Source organism: Salvelinus alpinus, chromosome 31, assembly GCF_045679555.1.
Source record: "Salvelinus alpinus chromosome 31, SLU_Salpinus.1, whole genome shotgun sequence".
Classification (NCBI taxonomy): domain Eukaryota; kingdom Metazoa; phylum Chordata; class Actinopteri; order Salmoniformes; family Salmonidae; genus Salvelinus; species Salvelinus alpinus.
This window is the reverse complement of record NC_092116.1, coordinates 14168980-14193972: the sequence shown is the minus strand read 5'-3', so window position 1 is coordinate 14193972 and position 24993 is coordinate 14168980. Positions and strand designations below refer to the sequence as shown.

The window sequence follows — 24993 nt, the reverse complement described above, 5'->3', positions numbered from 1 at the left end:
TGCATGAGGTAAATGGTGGTCACACCAGATACTGACTGGATTTCTGATCGACGCCCCTACCTTTATTTAAGGTATCGGTGACCAACAGAGGCATATCTGTATTCCCAGTAATGTGCAATCGATAGATTAGGGCCTTGTGAATTTATTTCAATTGACTGAATTCCTAATATGAACTGTAACTCAGTAACATTTTTGAAATTGTTGCACATTGCGTTTATATTTTTGGTCAGTGTATATTTTCACCTTTGTGGACAAAGCCTCCCTGCTCCATATGAAAGACAAGGTAACACATAATATTTACTATGACCTTTGACCTTTTAAAGCTTTGATCTCCACCTTGACCTTTGGTCCTGAGTGTCCCCAAGCTTCAGTTCGGTGCCTAACAATATTTAGAATGCTGAAGATGAAAATTGAACGTACAGAGCTGACACGTTTCCATGTTTTACAGACAGTACGGCCTCCATCTATATCTACACTTTGTTTTAACGTTTCACTCTGCTGAATAAGTCTTTGGTAAAGTTTTACTTTTTTTTCTGCAGGTCTTTATCCATTGCGGCACATCAATCTACTCCCCCGTCTGCTTCCAACACGTGAACGGAACTGTCACAGACCGAGTGGGTGGCTTCTAGCATTACATTGCTCTCTAGTTCTTCAATAGAAAATAACATAAGGGGCAGTCTCTTATCCCTGGTCTTAGAGAGCTACAGTTCATGCACGTTTTTGTTCTAGAATTTAAATACATGATTCAAATACTGCTGGGCTGTAACAAAAGCCTGCGTACACTGTACTGTAACTCTCCAATACTAGGGTTGGTGCACATTGCTTTTTTGTACTGTGGTGAAGCTGCTTGCAAGAAAATGTCACCAAATCACCTGAGTTTTATTACTGTCCCTCATGTGTTTTTGTCTATTCCAGGATGTAATGTCTATGCAGCACCAGAGTTCTCCTCTGGGGATACTACTGTAGTCTCCAGTGGGTAGGTGATCCTCGCTGCCCCCAGACAGTACGAGCTCTGGTGGCCTGGCCAGTAGGGTCATTGGGTCCTGTGTCCATATGGGAGCAACCCGGGGAGGAAGGTGACATGAGGAGGCTGCCAGGGTTGTGTTCTTCCTCCCCAGTTCCTGGTTCTCTCTGCTGTGGCATCATGGGACTGGCAGCATCTGCAGGTATACTGGTGTCATCTACTGGCAAGCTGGCCACAACATGAAGGTTCAGGAAACCAATAAAGGAGAATCACCTGCAGACAAAGACCTTGAATAAAAATGACTGTCCACAGTTGGGCTCTTGAAGCTTGTGTATGATTATTATCGGTGTTTGTTGTATGATGTCAAAACACTTTAAATGTGACGTTTTCACAGGCAGCAAACCCCTGGAAATTGAATTTATTGTGAAATCTGTTCTGATTCTGTCAAGAACGATCATCATGTTTACTCTTATGATGAGGGGAAAGTCTGGCAAATATCACTGCCTCGTCTTGTTTAGGCTCCCTTTTTATTAGTTACATCAATCTACGTCTTGCTGCAGGGTGCAGATTTTGGCAGGACACCTGCTATTCTACCCTCTGACAGTATGACACACACACCTAATACAGATTTACTTTTAAAAAATGATTTATTGCTTTATAGCTTCTTTGTCTTCACAGCTTATGTCCCATGGACTTGCGTTGCTTTATTAACCCAGCCGTCAAATAGAAGCAATGTTCCTCCTCAACCTAACTGGGAGCTCAAAACTGTATAGTGTGTCTTTAGTAGGTTACAAAACTCTGCCAAAATTAATGGTGATGCACAATTGTAGCATTTCTCCACTCAATGTATTTGATTGCTCTTGTCACCCTTCCAAGGATAGCATTTCTAAATTACTCTGAGTAACTACTTGAACACACACATACATACACACACACACACCTGGGGAAACATTCCTCAAAAGAAGTCATCAATCAGTTTTATGGGGTTTCTCTGGGAAAGTTTCCTCCTCCTCCCTCAGTCACTCGCTTCTCCCTCCATCCCCCATCATCCATCCATTCTCTTTCTTTTATTTCCTGCTTTCCATCTGTGTCTGCTTTAGTTCATCTGCTACGTTAGTGCTTACTCACTATACCGCATGTAAGAGCTATCCCCTTCTAGCCTACGTGGTTCAACGATTTTTTTTCCATTTGACGTTTGGAAAACGAGAACAAATATTGCGACAAGAGATTGAAGTCTACAAAAGCAATGATGAACTTCTAGGTAATTGGGCCCACTTTGTCTTAATTATTTATCTGCAAATTGTCCGCCAGACTGACTCGCCCTGCACTGTAGTAGGGCACTGTGCAGATGTGAGTTGGAGTTGAGAGAAGCAGCGGCGTCTTGACGTCAGGACGGGACGCCCCCTTGCTGAGGCGGGCTGCAGTGAGTTGGATCCCCACTCCATGCGCACAGCACAGGGCGACCGGATAACTGTCCACTTGTTGCGCCCCTATATTGATTAAGACCGCATGAGCCGCCACGAGCGAAGGGAGATCAAACATTGAGACGCACATGGTAAGCGTTCTCATATTTTACATTTTTATGTGTAGCCTATATTTCTTTATTCGCTGTGGCTTCTTTCTCACGGAGGTTCGTAAACCTGTTTTAAATTTAGAATGGAAGGACTAGGCATTGACAAGTTGATCATTTGGACCCGGTGAGAGGGCCAAAGTTCGCGCTATAAGTACTGTATACTCAGGCACTTACTCTCCATGGGTAGGCTATAACCCATTGCAGGCTTTATGTATCCAAATGATGATTTACACTTTATTTTATTGAAGATTGATTTGATATAAACCTGTCGTCTTCATGGGAATATAGGCATATCTGAGCATAATATAGTATTATTGATAAATAAATGGAATAATTCAGCCTGAGACCATTTTCATTGGAATATTGTTTTATGATGGTAGCCTATGGTTTATTTAATAACTTAATATCCTAACGTAAGGTAATAATTATTCTTGCGTGATTATATTAATTAAATATTTGAAATCTAAAAAGCCTGTTGAGTTAGTTGGGAGAGTTTCATTGTCAAAACTAAGATTTTGGAAGTATTGGATTGAGTCATTTCAAGAGGTGCCTCAATATTTTTAGGACCAGCTGATATACAGTATAAGTCATGAAGTGGATGTTTACAATTGTATTAATACGTTCATCATCACAAAAAAGTAAGGTTATTGTCAGAACTGTTATTCTGTTTCGGCTCCCCTTTATTTAGGTTTAAAATAAATTTAATTGAAATATAATAATAATAATAACAATAATAATAATAGACTAATCATTATTATTATTATATGACTAGGGCCTATCGCATTTCCCTCTTGAAAACAGCGATATGCCATTGGGCATGTGTGTTTCTACAGGGACAACAGCCATGATAAATAGCTTATACTTATTTCGAGAAAATAACGAAAATTGCGATTAAGTGTGTGATCAGAAAGATAATAACACTTAAATGCGTAGAATACAATATAGGCTTACATCATGTTCTGTCTCTGCAAGATGAAGCAAATTGAGCATAATTACTGGAATGTGCAATTATAGACAATTTGGCGGCGCGCAGAAAGTGACCCTGGACAAGAACAATCGTACTAAATTTGATAGACATTTGTGTTAAATGAACCAATCCAACTATTTTTCTTCGAAGGGTGTTTCATTTATTACACCCATTTGTCTAAACCGGATGCACCCCAGAGTATAACTTGGGTTTCAATTTATTGAATTAATATTGGGGAACATTTATTTAGCCAACAGTAGGCTATTGCTCTTTTTCATTAAATAATCTTATTTAAATAATCTCTATTGCCTAGGTTGGTTATTCAATTATCATTCAATTTATTGATTTAATAATAACAATAATTATACTAATAATAATAGGCTTAACGATTCGTGATTTATTGGTCAAAAAAGGCTATTAAGTTCTATTTTCTAATGAGAAAAACGGTAATGTAGCTTTTTGCCTGGTAATTCAAATTCCAAACGCATATTATTTTCTATCGAATTGTCTCCAACATGTTACGTTTAACGAGTTCCAAGGTCAACACAGGCCCATACGCTGCATGTATCTGTAGAGATTTCACCTTCGCCTCTGTCGCCATGAAAAATGTTTCGAGGGGGATTTAATTAACATAACACAAATAGTCTACAATATGTTCATCTATTTACTTGTCACAATCTTCGGTCAATTGAATTTATATCAAACGGGATTTTGTAGGCCTAATTCTTCTTCTGCATGCTTTAAATAGGATTTAATAGGCATGTTCTAAATCTAAGTCAATGGGTGGTCAAAATATACTTTTCTACGATTCTTACTGTGGCCTGCAATTAATTGTGAATTCCACAATGACATGTCTTCCACTTAGTAAAACGGGCTTCACTTTCATTTTCATTTCGCCCGAGGTTGTTTTTGGCATTACTTGAAGATGAAATCACGGACCATGATTTCATGTCCATCTGTTTTTCAATATCGACATTGAGGCGAAACCTCCATGGGTTTGCTTAGCGCATTGTCGACTTGTGTGATAGGTTATAAACTAGCGTGGGACGAGAACCAGAGCGAAATTCAGCGAAATAGCCTCGCTTCCTTTAGGGCACATATGTCAAACTCATTCCACAGAGGGCCGAGTGTCTGTGGGTTTTCGCTCCACCCGTGTACTTGATTGATGAATTAAGGTCACTAACTAGTAAGGAACTCCCCTCACCTGGTTGTCTAGGTCTTAATTTAAATTAAAAAACAAAAAACCCGCAGACCCTCGACCCTCTGTGGAATGAGTTTGACACCTCTGATTTAGGGCAGGGATGTCAAGCTCATTCCATGGAGGACTTAGTGTCTGCTGTTTTGTTTTTTTTAGTTCTAATTAAGACCTTGAAAACCAGATGAGGGGAGTTCCTAATTAGTGACCTTACTTAATCAATCAAGTACACGGGATGAGAGAAAACCCACAGACACTCGGCCCTCCGTGGAATGAGTTTGACATGTGCTTTAGGGCATACCTTCTCTTATTCGATCCCTGAAATATGTCCAAGCTGAGTCGTCTGGCCTGTTTTAAAAAGCTTTTCCCTTTATAAATCATCTTCGTGTCGTTCCATTTCCCTTCTTGACTTCAGGCCGAGGGGCGCCCATAGCAGGCGGCCGTTTGGCTGCGCGTTGGAGGTGCGAACCTGAGGGACAGGGCCTGCTAAAGATACGTGCAGGAGCGGCGATAATCCATTTTGTGCGTGCTGTCAGTTGCACCTCCTCACCGCCCCACTAAAATTAGATTATTACACCTAAAACAGTGCTGCTGGAATCTGCTGTGGAATAACACCCTGTGTTGGAGCGGACAGGAATGCTGTTTGGGAATACAGGGAGAATACATCGCATTTCTCTTCTCCTTGTCTCTATGCTGCGTTATGTTTCAGACGTGCTAAGGACAATTGGAAATTAACAAAGGTGTAACTTGTCAGATGTGATCGCGATAACATGCCCAAGCAGGTGTCCGGTTCAGTTTCACAGTGAAAGAGTGGTAGGTTCGTGTAATTGATCAGTGTGTATTTAGAGCTCATTAATGTATCGTACAGGCCTTAGCCCAGGGTGCATATTGTTATCTGTTCTTGAAAGAAGTCATCCACTGTGGACCAGAGTTGTTTGAACATGATTTCTATCAGGCCTACACTTCTTACTCCTCGTGGTATTTTAATAAGCCACATCCTTTACCCGTTTGAATTAGCTATTTAGCCAGTTTAATATAAGTGCATTAGACAACCATATCAAATATTGCACAATAACGAATTAACAAAGCCTACTGTTTACAAAGCACACTGTCTCCTCTGCCTCCATCTTGCATGTTGTATTCTATGGTCGTGCTGAGGCTGTGGCTGGGCTGCGGAATAGCTGGGTAGTGCTCTACACTGCTGCCCATGACAAGGAATGTTAAAGTGTGTGAGACAGGCCAAATCCAGCTCATTTGCTCCAGATACACAGCCCCAAAAGACACAGATTTAGACCACAGAGTGGAACGGAGGCAAGGGGAGCTGACAGATAGCAGAAGGCATCATCTTCCTTGCCCACTTCTGCCCATGTCACCTCTTAATGACATCATATTCTCAATTTATTAGCCTTTATTCCTTCACCCACAGTATACCACTTAGCCCTCTCCAAATCCCCCTCCTATCCCTCTGGCCTCGTATTCTCTTTAATATGTCAACGTCTTACTCTCGTATCCTCCACTTATTCCCTACTTTTATCACCTTACACGTTTCTAACCACCCTCTTACACCCATATTACCACCCTCTATAATCATATCCCTCTCTCAGTGCCCTTATGCTCTCTGTGTCTTACCCCACTTCTTTAACCTCTATTGTCACGCTCATACGCCTCTCTTACAGCCTGGTATCCAATCTCATCTCTCCCTTAGTACCCCTAGTATATCTTCTTATTATCCGAACCCCAAAGCACAACCTCCCCACACGTTGACGGAACATACAGTAGCAAAGCATTTAAAACAACTGGTGGAAGTGGCAGGATTTTACAGAGCAGACTGTTTGAACCCAAAGCGCTACTTTGAAACTCCTCACACCTTTGACAACTCATAAGTATAAAGGAACGAACGATTATACAAAGTGTCTTCGAGCAGATTTCTACTGAAGGCTTACTGTGAGAACATGAGCAGAAGGCTCTCCTGTTAGCTAACCCCCACCATGTTAGACTATGCTGTAAACATGGCCCAGGTTGTCATGAAGTATTTTTCCAGGCCTTCGCCAGCCGAGCACAGCTGAGCACACTGACCGCTGCTGCTTTAAAAGACCATGCATACTGCCTCCCTCCAGAGACATAATTGACCTTACTTAAACGCTATTCGCTTATGTAAGGTTTTTGAAAAGTGACATCATCGAAAGCCTTGCTGACAAATCGTTTTGATACTTTAGTATATACAGTATATGATGTAAGCGTGAAATAGTATTCAATGTCCGTGATCGGTTCCTATTTACTCTGGAAAAACGTTATTTATGTGATTCTCCATGATAAGTTATTGTAATGGATATGCCTATTAATTGCCCAAAGAATGGCAACACTTGAGTAAATGAGGGACACGAACTATATTGAAAGGAGGGGCTTCAACACAGGTGTGGTTCCTGAGTTAATTAAGCAATTAACATCCCATCATGCTTAGGATCATGTATAAAAGTGCCGGGCACGCCATTATTTTGACTACCATGGCTATGCCGCCATAGAATGAAAATGCCCCCATCCACAGGGCACTAGTGATCACTGAATGGTCTCATGACCATGAAAACAATACAGTTGAAGTCGGAAGTTTACATACACTTAGGTTGGAGTCATTAAAACTCATTTTTCAACCACTCCATAAATTTCTTGTTAACAAACTATAGTTTTGGCATGTCGGTTAGGACGTCTACTTTGTGCACGACATGAGTAATTTTTCCAACAATTGTTTACAGCCAGATTATTTCACTTATAATTCACTGAATCACAATTCCAGTGGGTCAGAAGTTTACATACACTATGTTTACTGTGCCTTTAAACAGCTTGGGAAATTCCAGAAAATGATGATTTGAGTCAATTGGAGGTGTACCTGTGGATGTATTTCAAGGCCTACCTTCACACTCAGTGCTCTTTGCTTGACATCATGGGAAAATCAAAAGAAATCAGCCAAGACCTCAGAAAAAAATTGTAGACCTCCACAAGTCTGGTTCATCCTTGGGAGCAATTTCCAAATGCCTGAAGATACCACGTTCATCTGTACAAACAATAGTACGCAAGTATAAGCACCATGGGACCACGCAGCCGTCATACCGCTCAGGAAGGAGACGCATTCTGTCTCCTAGAGATAAACGTACTTTGGTGTGAAAAGTGCAAATCAATCCCAGAACAACAGCAAAGGACCTTGTGAAGATGCTGGAGGAAACAGGTACAAAAGTATCTATATCCACAGTAAAACGAGTCCTATATCGACATAACCTGAAAGGCCGCTCAGCAAGGAAGAAGCCACTGCTCCAAAACCGCCATAAAAAAGCCAGACTACCGTTTGCAACTGCACATGGGGACAAAGATCGTACTTTTTGGTGAAATGTCTTCTGGTCTGATGAAACAAAAATAGAACTGTTTGGCCATAATGACCATTGTTATGTTTGGAGGAAAAAAGGGGAGGCTTGCAAGCCGAAGAACACCATCCCAACCGTGAAGCACAGGGGGTGGCAGCATCATGTTGTGGGGGTGCTTTGCTGCAGGAGGGACTGGTGCACTTCACAAAATAGATGGCATCACGAGGGAGGAAAATTATGTGGATATATTGAAGCAACATCTCAAGACATCAGTCAAGATGTTAAAGCTTGGTCGCAAATGGGTCTTCCAAATGGACAATGACCCCAAGCAAACTTCCACAATTGTGGCAAAATGGCTTAAGGACAACAAAGTCAAGGTATTGGAGTGGCCATCACAAAGCCCTCACCTCAATCCTATAGAACATTTTTGTGAAGAACTGAAAAAGTGTGTGTGAGCAAGGAGGCCTACAAACCTGACTCAGTTGCACCAGCTCTGTCAGGAGGAATGGAACAAAATTCACCCAACTTATTGTGGGAAGCTTGTGGGAGGCTACCCAAAACGTTTTACCCAAGTTAAACAATTTAAAGGCAATGCTACCAAATACTAATTGAGAGTATGTAACTTCTGACCCACTGGAAATGTGATGAAATAAATAAATAATTCTCTCTATTATTATTCTGATATTTCACATTCTTAAAATAAAGTGGTGATCCTAACTAACCTAAAACAGGGAATTTTTACTAGGATTAAATGTCAGAAATTGTGAAAAACTGAGGTTAAATGTATTTGGCTAAGGTGTATGTAAACTTCCGACTTCAACTGTATAAACCATATGCAATGGTCGCCTTAGTCACCAAATCTCAACTCAGTTGAACACTTATTGGAGATTCTGGAGCTGCGCCTAAGACAGCGTTTTCCATCAACAAAACAACAAATCATGGATTTTTTTGTGGAAGAATGGTGTCTCATCCTTCCAATAGAGTTCCACTTCCAGACACTTGTAGAATCTCTGCCAAAGTACATTGAAGCTGTTCTGGCCCGTGGTGCCCCAACGCCCCATTAAGACTTTATGATGGTGTTTCCTTTATTTTGTCAGTTACTTCTATGTACAATATTTGGGATATGAATGTTTTTCCTGTCTTCTTCTCGTCTTTAAAGCTCTATTAAAGAGGAATGCCACTCATCCACCGTGTTCTTCCGACATGCTGGGTGTGTGAATTTATGGAAAGTGACTGAGAAAAAACATTGAAACAATATCTGGTGGCTGGGTTACATTCCAGGTGCCAGACTGGCGATCTGGTATCGGAGCGGAGGGGGATGAGGGGGGTAAGGGTCTGGATTTGGCCTCGGGGCACAGAGAATGGTGAGGCGCACTTTAAAGAGCCCTGTACTGAGTGCTCCTCTCTGAAAAGCTTCCCTCCATCATGTAGTTTGTTATGGGGGCTATGCTTAATTAGTGGCAATGTTACCGAGAAAGACGAGTGCAAATAACGTCATGGGGAATAGCAAACAACCCCCTCGCCTCTGTATCCTAACCCCCCCTAACCCCTTACGCCCCTACCCACCAACAGCATCTTGTCTGAATTTCTCAGACATTCCCCAATCACCAAAACCCTTTTTAAGAATCATTCCATGAATTCCCCTAACCCACCACCCCACCACCATCTTTACCTCCTTTATACCTGATTATACTGTACCAGACATCCCCTCTCCCCATCTCGCCTTCCCCTTCTCCCCTCGAGCGAAACCCTCCACCCTGACGCCAATATGAAACACGAGACCTAATTAATCAGTCGATCAATTAATGAGGCTCAGTTTTTAGCGGGCTGTTCGGGTTCCCAACGGGGCATGTTGCAACACGTGTGGAATGCTCAAGGGGTGCACACCGGACCCCAGGAATGCGTCAGAGCAGGACAGGGGCTGCAGTCGGACCACTCGTCACCTCAGCCGCCGGTCGTGGCGTTTCCAATAACGACACCCCAAAACATAGCCGCCCGATATACCTGACAAGCCTCATCATCCACCCGATCCCACAGAGCCAGGTTGGGACAGTCTGCTTTTTGTGGGGCTCGCAGGGAATCATAACACGTTTTGGGGGGTGACTTAAATAATAACTTCCGTTGTAACCCCCCCGGAGCCACTTATAGTGCTGTAGTCCTAAGAGAAGCCTCAAGTTTCGGGCTGTGGTTTAATTGAGTGGGATGACTAGCCCTGGGTGGCTCCCAACCATTTTTTCTATCCTCTATCCTCTCCTATGGGGTTGGTTTATACAGCCCCACTGACTGCACTGTTAGTGTCAAACGCTTGTTAGGACATCGTCAATCAAGACGCTGTTAGAGATATTCCCAGAATATGGTGCATATATATATATATATATATATATATATATATATATATATATAGAGAGAGAGAGAGAGAGAGAGAGAGAGAGAGAGGAGAGAGAGAGAGAGAGAGAGAGAGAGAGAGAGAGAGAGAGAGAGAGAGAGAGAGAGAGAGAGAGAGAGAGAGAGAGAGAGAGAGAGAGAGAGAGAGAGAGAGAGAGAGAGAATGCAATGACAGTAGAGAGGGAATGAGTAAAAGGGGAGGAGGGAAAGAGCGAGACGGACACACTGCATAGCAGAGATACGTTTACAGAGAAATAGAGGAGGGCCTGGAAAAGAGATGGATCCTAACAATCTGTGTCTTTGTAAATTGCTTGGTGTGAAGTGTTGGGTAGGAGTCTTGTTTGCTTGCCTCCAGCCTATCCGTCTGTCTATAAAACCGCAAAGTTTGTTGTAGATCATGTTGGCAGGAAAAGTAGACGCATTGTTCGCCCATGTCTGCAGGCGCAAATGAAGTAACCTTCTCTGGTATCACTATCAATTCTTGGCAGACAAATACATTTAACACATCACCAGCCGTTTTAGGAGGGAAGGGAATCTGTTCACACTAAGGACATACACAAGTCTGTGTTTGTCTTCTCACAGGAAGTGACTGTACAGGGGTTTAAGCTGAACACACATTTCTCGCGTTCTCTTCTATAAATCTTTCCCTCCATCTTCCACACTAAGCTCCATCTCTCCTTCCTTCCCCTCTCTTTGTCTTTCTTTCTCACACCCTTTCTCTCTCTCTCCTTCCATTTCTCTCCACACTTTGGGCTCTCCAAAACTCGGGTTCCTGCCCATGTGCGTTGAGTAGAGTGGAGTGGAGCAGAGCGGCGGGAGAAGGATTTAAAAGGAGGACCATAAAGATGATGGATGCTGCCCAGCTTGTGTTTTCAGACCCAGCTGTTTTTTGTCATCCCTTACAGACCCGCTGGTTTTCTATATGCTTTCATCCATCTCATCCACACATTCATCCACTCTTTATACGCTCTCATCCATACACTCGTCCAATCTGCATACGCTCTTTACTTTGTACACGCTTTTATCCATACACTCAAGCACGACTTATGGGCTGGGTTTCTATACACTCTCATCCATACACTCATCCACTCGGTATATGCTTTCACCCGTACACTCATCCGCTCTTTATGGGCCAAGATAATAGGTTTTTAAAGACTGTCGTGGGTAGGGAAATAGGCCTGTTTAAGGGTGGAGGTAGATTTGGTTGGATTGTATGAGGGATACGAGGGATGTTAAAATGTTCATGGTGGTGCTGCGAGCTGGTGTGTTTTCAATTAAGGCACAGGTGGTCTCTTTACCTCAGACGGCCCCTCCCTTTGGCTCTAACCGCAAGTCATATAAATCCATCAATATATTTTCCTTTTATGATTTCACCCCGTCACTTTATCCCCTAAAATCATTAATTTTAGTATTTTCTCCCACAGGCTCGATGACATGATGTTCCTGCCCTTCTCCCCTCTCCCCTCCTTGGCTCTCCCTTTTCTCCTACTTCTCCTCACTTTCCTCCCTCCTTCCCTCCTTTCCCCTTCCCTCTCTCATTCCCCTCTGAGCTGGACCTCCCCCCATGACCCCTGCTACCACTTGGATGGGCGTCCGCGACACTGCCTGTCGGAATTCATCAATGCCGCCCACGGTGTCCCTGTCAGTACCGCCCACTCCCTCCGAGGACCCCCCGGCCAGAAAGCTGTTAACGTCAGCTCCCTCACAGACCTCCACAACCCCCACAACTTGACCTGCTGGACGGCCCAGGCGGGAGGCCTCGACGGCGGGGACTGGGTCCTCACCCTTCCCCTGGGCCGACGCTTCGAGGTCACCTACATCAGCCTGCAGTTCTGCCAGCAGGGGGAGCCGTCAGACCCCGTCTCCTTATCCGTGCTCAAGTCCATGGACCACGGGCGCACCTGGAGGCCCATGCAGCACTACTCCAGCGACTGCCCCGGGAAGTTTGGGCTCCAGGCCCAGACGGTAGCCCAGACCAGGCACCAGGAGACGGAGCCTCTGTGCTCAGACCCCCGGCCCCTGCAGAGGCACCGGGGAGGCATGTTGCTGGCCTTCTCCACCCTAGATGGAAGACCCTCCTCTCCAGACTTTGACTACAGCCCCACCCTGCAGGACTGGGTGACGGCCACGGACATACGGTTAGTGTTCCACGAGGTGACCCAGTCCCAGCAGACCAAGGTGGGGAGTTCGGAGGGGAAAAGTGGCGAGGTCGGTTGGGGGGAGGGAGCGGGTGGGGGGGTTCTGAGGTGGAGGGCAGGGTCGAAGAACGAGGCTGTGGTGGGACAGGTGGATAAGGTGAATGGGGACAACAATAAATGGGGGTCTGTGGAGAAGGAGAGAAGAAAGACAGAAAAACGAAGGAGGAACGGAGGAGGATACAACAAAGGGTCGGGGGATCGGGGAGAGGACGGACACAACGTGACCCGGAAGGAGGCAGAAGGAGACACTATGGAAATAGACAAAAGAAGAAACGGAAAAGGAAAAGGGCGTGGCCGCGAGAGGGAGGGGGGCCACCATTGGAGTCCGTGTCAGGAAGGCAGCATCTGTGATTGGACAATCGACAGCAAGCAGGGGAGAATCAACGAGGGGCGGGAACTTCGGAGGAGGAGGAATAACCAACAGAACTCTAAAGTGAGAGCGAATCGGAATCTTGAGCTGGCTCCTCCCTCTCCATTGATCTCCGCCCCCCCTGTCCGGCCCGCTCTGGCCCTTTCCGACCTGCAGGTGGGGGGCAGGTGTAAGTGCAACGGACATGCCTCTCGGTGTCGTCGTGATGATGTGGGCCGGGCGGTGTGTGTGTGTGAGCACCACACAGCAGGGGCGGACTGCGATGTTTGTGAGGACTACTACTACGACAGGCCCTGGCAACGAGCCACGCCTAGTCAGCCACAACCGTGCGTCTGTGAGTCACACCCCCCACTACTGTGTCTGTGTGTGCGTGTGTGTATGTATGTGTGTGCAAATTGGATCATGGATGTAAACTTTACTGCCTTTACTGAAATTCATTCATTCCCTCCTTCGCTCCCTCCCTCCAGTGTGTGAGTGTAACGGCCACTCCTCTAAGTGTCGGTTCAGCATGGAGGTGTTCCAGCAGTCGGGCCGGCGCAGCGGGGGGTTATGTCTGAAGTGTCGGCATCACACAGCGGGGCGCCACTGCCAGTACTGCCAGAACGGATACACCCGAGACCACAGCAAGCCCCCCACCCATCGCAAGACCTGCCAACGTCAGTCAGAGAGAGGGAGGGAGAGAGTGTGTGTGTTTATGTGTGTGTGTGTGCGTGCACATTAAAGCGGTTGTGCCTGTATTAAGTCTCACCGACCAGCTGTGTATCTTATCCATGCAGAGATCAGTGTGTGTCCAAGTGTGTGTGCATCTGCATCTGTTAGGATATCTGTTTCTCTTTCTGCATCTGCTAGTCTACAAGGTATGCCTACATGTGTCTGTGTTCCAGCCTCCTCCACAGTGTTTATGAGGTAGTTACATTGTGACAGAGGACAGTTATTTCTGTATGCTAGTCGACTGGATTTAGTGTTCATGTTGTTACCACTGGCTGGAATCCACCCTGACATTTGACCTTTGACTGGTCACATGTTCTAAGTGACTGTGACACTCTGGCATGCTTTTGGGGCGGTTGACCGAAGTCCTAATATAACCACTTTTAATGGAGTGAGGTCATGCACATGACACATGCAGGTGCGTGTGTGTGTGATTGAGTGTGTGTGTCGTGCAAGTGCAAGGGGGTTGCACTTATAGCAATATTGGACAAATGTAACTAGGTAGATTAGAATGAGATATTTTAGCCTTGGTGCCAGTCTCTTTCAGCTTTTATTTTTTAAATATTTTGTTTTGTTGTTTTAGTATAATTTCTTTATGTAAATATATAGTCTCTTTCAGCTCTTGCCAACTCCTTATGGAATTGTCATGTCACATTTGACTTGAGTAACAAGGAGTTGGCAAGAGAGCAGCAACAGACTAGCATCCAGGCCATAAATACACTCCCCTCCGTGTGTATGTGGACAGTGCAGCTAGCATTTCAAATGTGTCTCTATACTCCAGCATTTTGGATTTGAGATCAAATGTTTTATATTGGCAACATTTTATTTGAGGGTATTTTCATACATATCAGTTTTACCATTTAGAAATGAAAGAACTTTATGTATCTGGTTCCCCCATTTGAAGATGTCAAAACTATTTGGACAAATTTCCCTTATAATGTATCAAAAGTGTAATATTTAGTCCCATATTCTTTACACACAGTGACTACATCAAGCTTGTGACTTTACAAACGTGTTAGATTCATTCACTGCTTGTTTTGGTTGTTTCGGATTGTCTTTTGCCCAATAGAAAGTGAATGGTGAATAAGGTACTGTGTCCTTTTGGGGTCCCTTTTATTGTAAATAAGAAAAGAAGACACTTCTGAACTGGTCTACATTAATGTAGGTAGCATCCACAGATGATCATGCATAATCATGACAGATAATCATGATTGAATTGATGAATTGTGAATGATAAAACATTTGAAAGTTACAGAGGGACAAAGATCAAATGCTAATCTCCACCGGTAATGGTGAGAAGTCAGCGTGTTTGGTTGTAGCCTCTGTAACTTTCTCACTCATCATTATTCATGATTCATTCACGATTTTCCTTAACCATGGCATCATCAGGATTCATTTAGAAGTGTTACAAAAATCATATCTTATTCCAATCATTATTCACCATTCAGTTACTTTTTGGCAAAACATACTTTAATACACTCTAAGGGAATTTTGTCTAAATACTTATGACATCTTCAAATGGAGGTACTAGATACATAAAGTGCTTTAATTTCTAAACGGTAAAGCATATGTACAGGTGAAAGCTGTGATTCATTATTGATGTCACTTGTTAAATCCACTTCAATCAGTGTAGATGAAGGGGAGGAGAAAGGTTAAAGAAGGATTTTTAAGCCTTGAGACAATTGAGACATGGATTGTATATGTTTGCCATTCAGAGGGTGAATGGGCAAGATAAAAGACTGCCTTTGAACAGGGTATGGTAGTAGGTGCCAGGCGCACCGGTTTGTATCAAGAACTGCAACGCTGCTGGGTTTTTCCCGCTCAGCAGTTTCCCATATGCATCAAGAATGGTTCACCAGCCAAAGAACATCAAGCCAACTTGACACAACTGTGGGAAACATTGGAGTCAACATGGGCCAATAGGCCCAGACAAATTGAGGCTGTTCTGAGGGAAGGTGTTCTGAATGTTTTGTACACTCAGTGTATTTGTAGGCAAATAGATTTGTAACTTATGGAAGTTACATTAGTGATATTTATGTGTCATAATATTATATGATTTAATCAATGATAGATAAATGAACCATGTTTATTTGATCAATGTTCCGGCCAAGTCAACCTTTTTCCGAGCCTTAGTGGCCTGCCCTTAGAGCTAATTACTTAAAGGTGTTTGAAGTATCTGTATGGGTTTGTTTAAACTACATTACTGGAGGAAAAACAGACCTACTAGAGAATGGCTTCCTCTTTCTATCTGTGCCCTTTCGATGACCCCAACTCTCCCTTTCTCCCTCCTTCCTTCTAAACTGCTTTGTCATTCATCCTTTTACATCCCATTTCCATGTTTGCTTTGTCCATGTATCATTATTTTCACTCCTATCTACCATTCCTTTCTCTGTCGTCTCTAATCTGTCTTCCCTCCGTCGTTCCCTCTCTCTGTGTTTGTCATCTCTCTCTCCCTTGCTCATTTTCCTCTCTCTCTCTCTCTTTCCCTCTTGTACATTCATAGAAGCTTTATTAGGAGCAATCAAATGTTATTAATACAATGCTCTTTACTATGTGACATTAACCTTCTCTCTCCTCCCATCCCTCCATCTTCTCCTGCTCTCTCAGCATGTCAGTGTCACCCTATGGGTGCTGTGGGTCTCTGGTGTAACCAGACATCGGGACAGTGTCTGTGTCGGGATGGCGTGATGGGACTGAGATGCAACCGCTGCGCCCCTGGTTACAAACAGGGGCACTCCCCACTCCGCCCCTGCATCCGTAAGTCTACTTTACCTAACTACTCTGTCTGGAAACTGTCCTCCATGTTGGAGCCAAACTTCTAATGACAATAACATTCTCATGGGGAATTTTGAAAGAATGTGATTGTCCTGGAGCTTTGGAACCAAAATGGTACCCGTGTTATTACATAGTTCTCAGTTTATGTGGACTGGCCAACTAAGCCCAACTACAGAGTTTCATTGTCACTTGAGTCATACTCCTGTGCAGGGGCTGTGGCAGTCACACAATTTCGTCAGCCGGTGATTGTCAAGCAAATAACTGTCGGTCTCACGGTAATTGACCGTTAATTGACATAAACACATTTAGCATCTCCTGGCTTCCGCACATAACCTACAAGCCACTGATGCATACCTTTGGGACATGTACATTTTAGTCTAATAAATCCATAATCCACCTTCACAATAAATCAATGATTTATTTTAGACAGTTCGAAAGAAACATGATAGGAAGAAAATGCAGTCTATTTCAGAAGAACAGAATAGCATACTCTGAGTTGTCCTTATGTTAGGTCCTGATCTGGGCTACATTAGTTCATTTAGAAAACAAGATTTGGTTAGAAATTCCGTGCCATTATTTAATATTATTTTATAGTATGAAAAATACAATTGAACAAAGTTGAATAAAATACAAAGGATATTTTCTCCAAACGATTTGAGGGAGTGCGCACATGCGGCTATTCTGTGTTGAGCGGTTAACAAAGAAATAGGTACTCCGTTGTGCTTAATTTAGAGTTATTAATGTAACTTAAATAACTCTACAAATGTTGGGCTATATGTTTTTATTTTTAATACATTGTGAGGCTGCATGATGTGACTCTAATGATGATTTGAAAAAAGTTGCTTGAAAGGCATGAGCTCTGCTTTGTTTATTGTGCAGGCTGTACACACTTCATCAGTCTCTCATTCACAATTTGAATGAATTTCCCAGCGGGATTCCCTTTGTGTGGCAGTAATGCACCTTAAAAAAATCCATGCCAGGCTTCCCGAGTGGCACAGCGGTCTAAGGCACTACATCACAGTGTTGCGGAGTCACTACAGCCTTGGGTTCGATCCCAGGCTGTGTCATTACCGGCCGTGACCGGAAGTTCCATAGAGCGGCACACAATTGGCCTAGCGTCGTCCAGGTTAGGGGTGGGTTTGGCCGGGGGAGCTTTAGCGACTCCTTGTGGTGGGCCGGGCGCCTGCAAGCTGATTTCGGTTGTCAGTTGAACAGTGTTTCCTCCGACACATTGGTGCGGCTGGCTTACGGGTTAAGTAAGCGGGTGTTAAGAAGTGCGGTTTGGCGGGTCATGTTTCGGTGGACGCATGACTCGACCTTTGCCTCTCCCGAGCCCATTGGAGAGTTGCAGCGATGAGACAAGATCGTAATCACGATAAATAGGTATTAAAAAATACCATAAATACATTCCTTTTGCAGCCAGTGGCTGTTGTTCCCTTCTCCCTGAGTGCTGCTTGCTCCGAAGTACCTCTCACTCACATGGCTCTCCATCACGTGATTAGGTCTTTCTCACAGGCTACTAGTGAAGACAGGCACTTCTGGGATGCAAATGCGGGCGTACTTATCCAATTCCGAGGCGCATATTGAAGGTATTGGAAGAACTGTCCACATTTACTTTTCGTCAGACAACAAGAGGAGTAGGCCTAACAAACAGTGAAAGCAATTACCAATGTCAACCTATTATTCCCCATATTAAAAAAGCTGAGCTATTCTATACTGTGCGAGAAATAAATATTCCAAACATATTCTGGGACAGTTGTGGGATGCAATAGATCCCAAATTAATACAAAACTAGCATCAAAAAAAGTTTTTACGCAATGAGGCTGACACAACAGATCAGAACATTTACCTTAAAATGTAATAAACTATTAGGCTATTTCTTCACATTAAAAGCGTGGCAATGGTACACGGCAGTAGGCTATAAGTGTGAATGTGAAGGTGCATTTTTATGGTGAAAATGATCTTCCCCAAACTTGAAACTCACACGCTGTGTATGTATTCCAGTTAGGCTCTACACCCGTTGTAAAGCCAATTAATGTGCTTCATTTTAAGAAGTTATTTGGCCACTTTAGTTGTGATACAAACCTTATCAAAACATATAGGCCTATGGGCTAGGCTACATGAGGTGTGTGACTGATGAGAAAAAGTAGCAAAAACAAGGCATTGTTCCTTGCCTTATGCTGGGCATCATTCACAAGTGATAGGCTAATATTGTCACCCGTCAGACTATTCTTGATTTAATCTTGTCTTTACATATACTGAATAATATATGTGTGAAATTTATTTTGATTTTTAAATGGACCATTATCATGATCTGGCTAAAAAAAAATACATGTCGTCTATGCACTTAAATAGCGCATGGAGGACGCTTCTCCCTGGGGTTTGTTTTCATGCCAGCCAGGTAGGCTATACTCCTGTTGTAAATATGAGCAATGTGCTTAATATTAGGAAAGTTGAGAAATAAATATAGTAGGCCCAGCCTATGGAAAACTGATAGGATCCTCCTCTTTTTAATAGAGGCCATCAAAACTCTGTTTTCTCTCGCAATTGCATATCCTATAGAAATGTTGCGCAACATGAGCTCATGGGCTCTCATGAAGTGTTTTATTAGATTCATTTGCATTGATGTCAGAGTGATTAGAGGGATAATAGAGTGCTGAGTAACAAGTAGTTTGGTAGGCTACTAATGACCATCAGCAGCATCAGAGCTTGGAGAAGCCTAATTACCGTGACTAAACGATAATGCCTTGATGACTCATGACCGCTGGTGTAGTGGTAATATGGTCACCGCAACAGCTCTAGGTCCCCTCGATTTTTAAAAACAGGTTTTAAATGCTCATTTCTAGTGACTTCTGAGAAAAGGATACAGACAAATCTTAGCTTACAATTGGGCAAATTTACAAGGCTAAGGGGACCTTGCAGAGGGGCATTTACTCTGGTACAGTCTAATCAGTCTTAGGTATTTTTTTGTATTTTATTAGGGTCATGGCCATTCATTCTGTACTGAATAGCAATGTGACTGTTAAGTGGATATATTCAATTAAACAACCGTTTTGTACTCTGACTCACACTATTATGGATCATAAGTCTATGAACTTGTTGTTTATTAACGATGAAATTATGAAAAACATTAATAACATTCCACCCATGAGGCCACTAGAGGGCGATTTGGTCATTTGACTGCAGGAAAGGGCTACTGACATCTAATCTGAAATCACTCAAATTCACCAGCTAGTTTGCCAGGGGTGGTGTACGGGCAGTTGCCAAGAACCTTTTTTATCTTCTTGACTGGTGGTGCATCCATTGCTAACTTGCTGACCCTGTGATGAAGATTAAGACAGTGATTGTGCAAGTAATTCTGTAGCTAGCAAGTATTCTTGGCTTCAGAACATACACTATCAGTTTTTCACACAGCCAGAACTACCCAGCATTAGCTTGTTAGATAAAACCTGACAAAGCTAAAAATTCCTAAACTGTAAATGTAAAGCTAACTAGGTACAACCAGGAGAAAGCTTCTAGTTGCTCATGTTCGTTCTAACATGTCAACGTTTATTCACTTTCATACAATTTTTACTTTAAACTTACTTTGTTGTTGCCAACAACAATTGCTTTACCCGGTGCGGTGAGTAGGGATGGTAGTGCTGCACAGTTTTTATTCTCTCACCACACACTGCCACACTGCTATTAACAACTGATAGTGAGGTGGAAGTAACTCACATTCCAGAATTGAAATAAAAGTACCTCAGAATAAAAGTCCCTAAACTAATATGACGACTCGTTTTTCAAAATAAAAGTCTTGCAAAATGTATTACATTTTTTTGGGGGGGGGTGGGGGGCAATTTTACCTGCTTCTAACATTGAGAGGACATGTCCCCCCTGTCCCACACCCTTACTCCTGTGGGGTTTTGGTTTCCAATAGCTAACTAATCTCATTGTAACTTGTGATGTGACTAACTCAATGACCCTTTATCTCCCCTTCTCCTCCCTCCCCCCCCTCTCTCTCTCTCAACCTCGTTTGTTCTTGACCTAATTGAATTAATCTAAGCCTTTATCAAATCGTAGCTCAGCACAAAAGGGGCCGCCCTCGGCTATCAAATATCTGTACTCTCTCCTCTAATTTCCAACAATGTTAGTTTTACCGTTTCCACAACAGTGCTAACACAGGGAGCCCTTAAAGCCTCTATGAGCAGGCCCTATCTCTCACTGATCCAAGATCAGCTCTACTGGGATTTTCAACGCTTTATCCTCTACACTCCTGCAGCCGTGGCTTTGCTTTTTCAAATCGAGAGCGCTAATCCACGTGTGTTTCTGCATCTAATTGCGGGAGTGCCGACAACCACATACGGATTGGCCCGGGCGGCGACACTTTCTAAGCCCTAATCAGGTGACACGAGTCCGGGCTACACACCTGTTGCAAGCCCCTCAAAGCCCTCCCCCCTCTCTCCCCGTCAAGAGCTCCGGACTCATAACTCTTTCGGTGAAAGGAAACCTTGTTTGTTTTTACTACTGAACCCATTCTAGAGCTATCTATAGCCTCTCTCTCTCTCTCTCTCTGTCTCTGTCTCTCTCGCACTCTCGCACACTCACTCTCTCTGTCTCTCTGTCTCTCTCTCGCACACTCACTCTCTCTCTCTCTCTCTCTCTCGCACACTCTCTCTCTCTCTCTCTCTCTCTCTCTCTCTCTCTCTCTCTCTCTCTCTCTCTCTCTCTCTCTCTCTCTCTCTCTCTCTCTCTCTCTCTCTCTCTCTCTCTCTCTCTCTCTCTCTCTCTCTCTCTCTCTCTCTCTCTCTCTCTCTCTCTCTCTCTCTCTCTCTCTCTCGCCCCCTACAGGAAGCTAACTAGCTTTTAAAGCTCAAGCCTAGAGCCAGGGCTGTATAATTAGCAGGCTGCTGATGTGGGCTTTGAGGTGGCCACACCAGGTGTCTGGATAGATAGGCTAGGACATGTATTGAGGTCACACACACACACGTGCACACACAGATGTATGCACACACACACACAAATGCACTCATGCACATGCACTCATGGACACACTGGAGGGAGATTCATCACACATGCATATGCACACTCCCATTAGCATTCTCAGAAATAACTCTGAATCCCTGCACACACACACACACACACACACACACACACACACACACACACACACACACACACACACACACACACACACACACACACACACACACACACACACACACACACACACACACACACACACACACACACACACCCTCCTGCATGGCTTTGGGGGGGCCCTCCTACCCCCAGTCATCTGGGATGGGGTGTAGGGTGTCATTGACTGGCCCAATTGTGTCAGGGGGGACGAGAGAGGCACAGGACTCAGTAAGGGCAGGGGTAATATATGGTTGGCTCCCACAGCCCCACACATACACATACACATGCACGCACACACACACACACACACACACACACACACACACACACACACACACACACACACACACACACACACACACACACACACACACACACACACACACACACACACACACACACACACACACACACACACACACACACACCCATACGCGAGGACACACACTCAGTCACACACCTTTATTTAACAAGGCAAGTCAGTTAAGAACAAATTCTTATTACAATGACGGCCTACCCAGGCCAAACCCGGACGATGCTGGGCCGGGGTAGGCCGTCATTGTAAATAAGAATTGAGTGACTTTAATGGGGGTCATAGGTGCTTGGAGGGTGAAGTTAGACGGACAGACAAATAGACAGACTGACGGACCTGGGCATAATAACAACTATCCTGTAGGATTTGGCCAGAGACAAAGGCGCTGGAAAGGACACTGGATTGTGTGTGTGTGTGTGTGTGTGGGGGGGGGGGGGGGGGGGGGCTAGTCTTTATCAGGTGATGTGTTTCTGACCCCTTGAGGACCGCACACACCAACTCATCCTGACACTCATCTTCCACACGGGCATTTAACCCGCCTATCATACATATTCACATTCTCTCCCATTCCACACACACCGACACCCGCACGCACGCACGCACGCACGCGCACACACACACACACACACACACACACACACACACACACACACACACACACACACACACACACACACACACACACACACACACACACACACACACACACACACACACACACACACACACACAGCACACACACACACACACACACACACACACAGCACACATGTACCACTGATCTGTCACTTAGTATACAAAGGCACCCCATGTTGTAGGTGTTCAGTAAGCAAGGTCACCCTGTCCACTCTCTACTTTGACCCCTATGATCTATAACATGTCAACGTGTTTGTTTTTATCCATAGGAATCCAGGAGGTAGCCCCCACAACACCTGTATACCAGCCCCAGTACAGTATAGGTGAGTGGATTCACAAACTGATGTGGCACAATATATTGAACTGCAACATCGGACCCCAAAATGAGGTCCTGGTGCGCATCAAGCACTGACACACCTGAATGAACTCATTTAAGTCCTAATGAGCAATTAGATCAGGTTTTAAGTGCTGGGCTGGAACAAAACAGAAGCCTATCTGCACCCTGTAACTCTTCTGGACTACGGTTGGTGACTGATCACTTCACTACATACATACATACATACATACATACCTTGTTTGAGTCTCAGCTATAGTAGCCTACTGGACTGGTGGCTGTCTAGCTCCCTCCAGTGGTGATAGGGGGATATTTCACATGTTGCTGGACTCCAGAGAGGCATCTGTTAGACATGAGATACAGTGACGACAAATAGAAGCAGGAAGAGACATGTGTCGCGGTGAGATGCTCCCTCTCTCATTCAATACATTTTCTCTCTCTCTCTCTCTCTCCCTCTCTCTCTCTCTCTCTCTCTCTCTTTCTCTCTCTCTCTTTCAATACATTTTCCCTCTCTCTCTCTCTCTCTCTCTCTCTCTCTCTCTCTCTCTCTGTTACCCTCTCAACCTCTCAGCTGAAGAGTGTTTATCGTACTGCCTGCCATCGCAGGTTAAAGTGAGGATGAACCTGGAGACGTACTGTCTAAAGGACTATGGTAAGAACTGTAAAGCACGATGACTTTGGTGGGACTGCAGAATACAATGCTACCAAAGTAAGACGGATAAAAAAAAAATATTCTCTCTCTTTCTCTCCCTCTCTCTCTTCTTCCCTCTCCCACTCCCTCAGTGCTGAAGCTGCAGGTCAGAGGGATGGAGCGTTCAGGCCCCTGGTGGCAGTTTTCTATCTGGATTCAGACTGTGTTCCGTACAGGGTCTTCCTCCAGTGTGCGTAGGGGCCCGCAGGCCCTGTGGGTTCCCGATCGCGACCTGGGCTGTGGCTGCCCCACCCTCCAGGTGGGCCGCACCTTCCTGCTGATTGGGGCCGAGGAGGGGGGCCGGGGCCCCGAGGAGAGACGACTGGTGGCCGATAGATCCACACTGGCCCTCCAGTGGAGGGAGCACTGGAACCCCAAACTGAGAGGGTTCAGGGGGCAGGACAAGAGGGGCCGCTGCCCCACGGGTGGGGACCCCCACAGGGGCCACTTGAAGCACCATCACTCAGAGTATACACCACCTCACCTAGTGGTTGAGAAAGAGACAGTGGTTGAGGTGCACCCTGAACATACAAACCCACACACACATACAAACCCACACACACATTCACATCCACACACACCCTCAGAATCCATGAAAGACATGGAAGAGGAGGCAGAGCACTCTGTGGCGCTGGACACACACACTCACACACAGTCCTCCTCACACCACAGACCTGAGACCCCACAGGAACAGCAACAGGAACAGACTCCGTCTCCCTCCACGCCCATTCTCATGTGTTCCACCCCTGTCTGAAACACAGGAGGAAGAAGAGAGCGAAAGAACAAGGGGTGAAGAGAAGAATAAATCTGGCCAAAATGGCCTTAATCTTCACCTGGCACAGCCAGAAGAGGACTGGCCACCTCTCAGAGCCTGGTTCCTGCCTTTCTAGGGAGTTTTTCCTAGCCACTGTGCTTCTACATCTGCATTGCTTGCTCTTTGGTGTTTTAGGCTGGGTTTCTGTATAAGCACTTTGTGACAACTGCTGATGTAAAAAGGGCTTTATAAAGTACATTTATAAAATAAATAAATCCACATGTGGATTTAATAAAAAGTGTCAAAAAGACGGGCTGTTCCCCTCTGCAGTTTCTCCGAGAAGAAGAGAGGGAATGATCCCTATCTTTCAGGTTGTAAGCACTAGGTGTCCCTTGTCCAGAAAAATGGTGGGATGGTCAGTTGTTCCCTCCATCTTTCTCTCCGTCTGCCAGCGAGGAGACGACGAGAGGGGGAGCAGTTTGGAAATCAGTTCAGAAATCAAACATGTACACCTTGTTGTGTGGTCCAGGTGGTTGAACTAGAAACGGAATATTAGAAAAAAAGGATGCTGGTTTTTAAGTCTTATTGCAATATATAAAGTAAAAGGTTTTCTAAAAAAGAATATTAATTACATTTCTGCTTCAAATCTTTTTTTA

At 44.4% G+C, this 24993-nt stretch overlaps 1 protein-coding gene across 1 annotated transcript; it reads left to right on the top strand.

Moving 5' to 3' along the window:
* Positions 1–2051: 2051 nt before the first annotated feature.
* On the top strand, positions 2052–24647 carry LOC139561376 (netrin-1-like). The gene is made up of 7 exons (XM_071378415.1): positions 2052–2519; positions 11862–13339; positions 13473–13661; positions 16321–16470; positions 22828–22881; positions 23464–23544; positions 23676–24647. Exons 2-7 carry the CDS (start codon positions 11872–11874, stop codon positions 24335–24337), a joined length of 2604 nt encoding a protein of 867 aa, XP_071234516.1. The 5' UTR covers positions 2052–2519; positions 11862–11871; the 3' UTR covers positions 24338–24647.
* Positions 24648–24993: the final 346 nt, after the last annotated feature.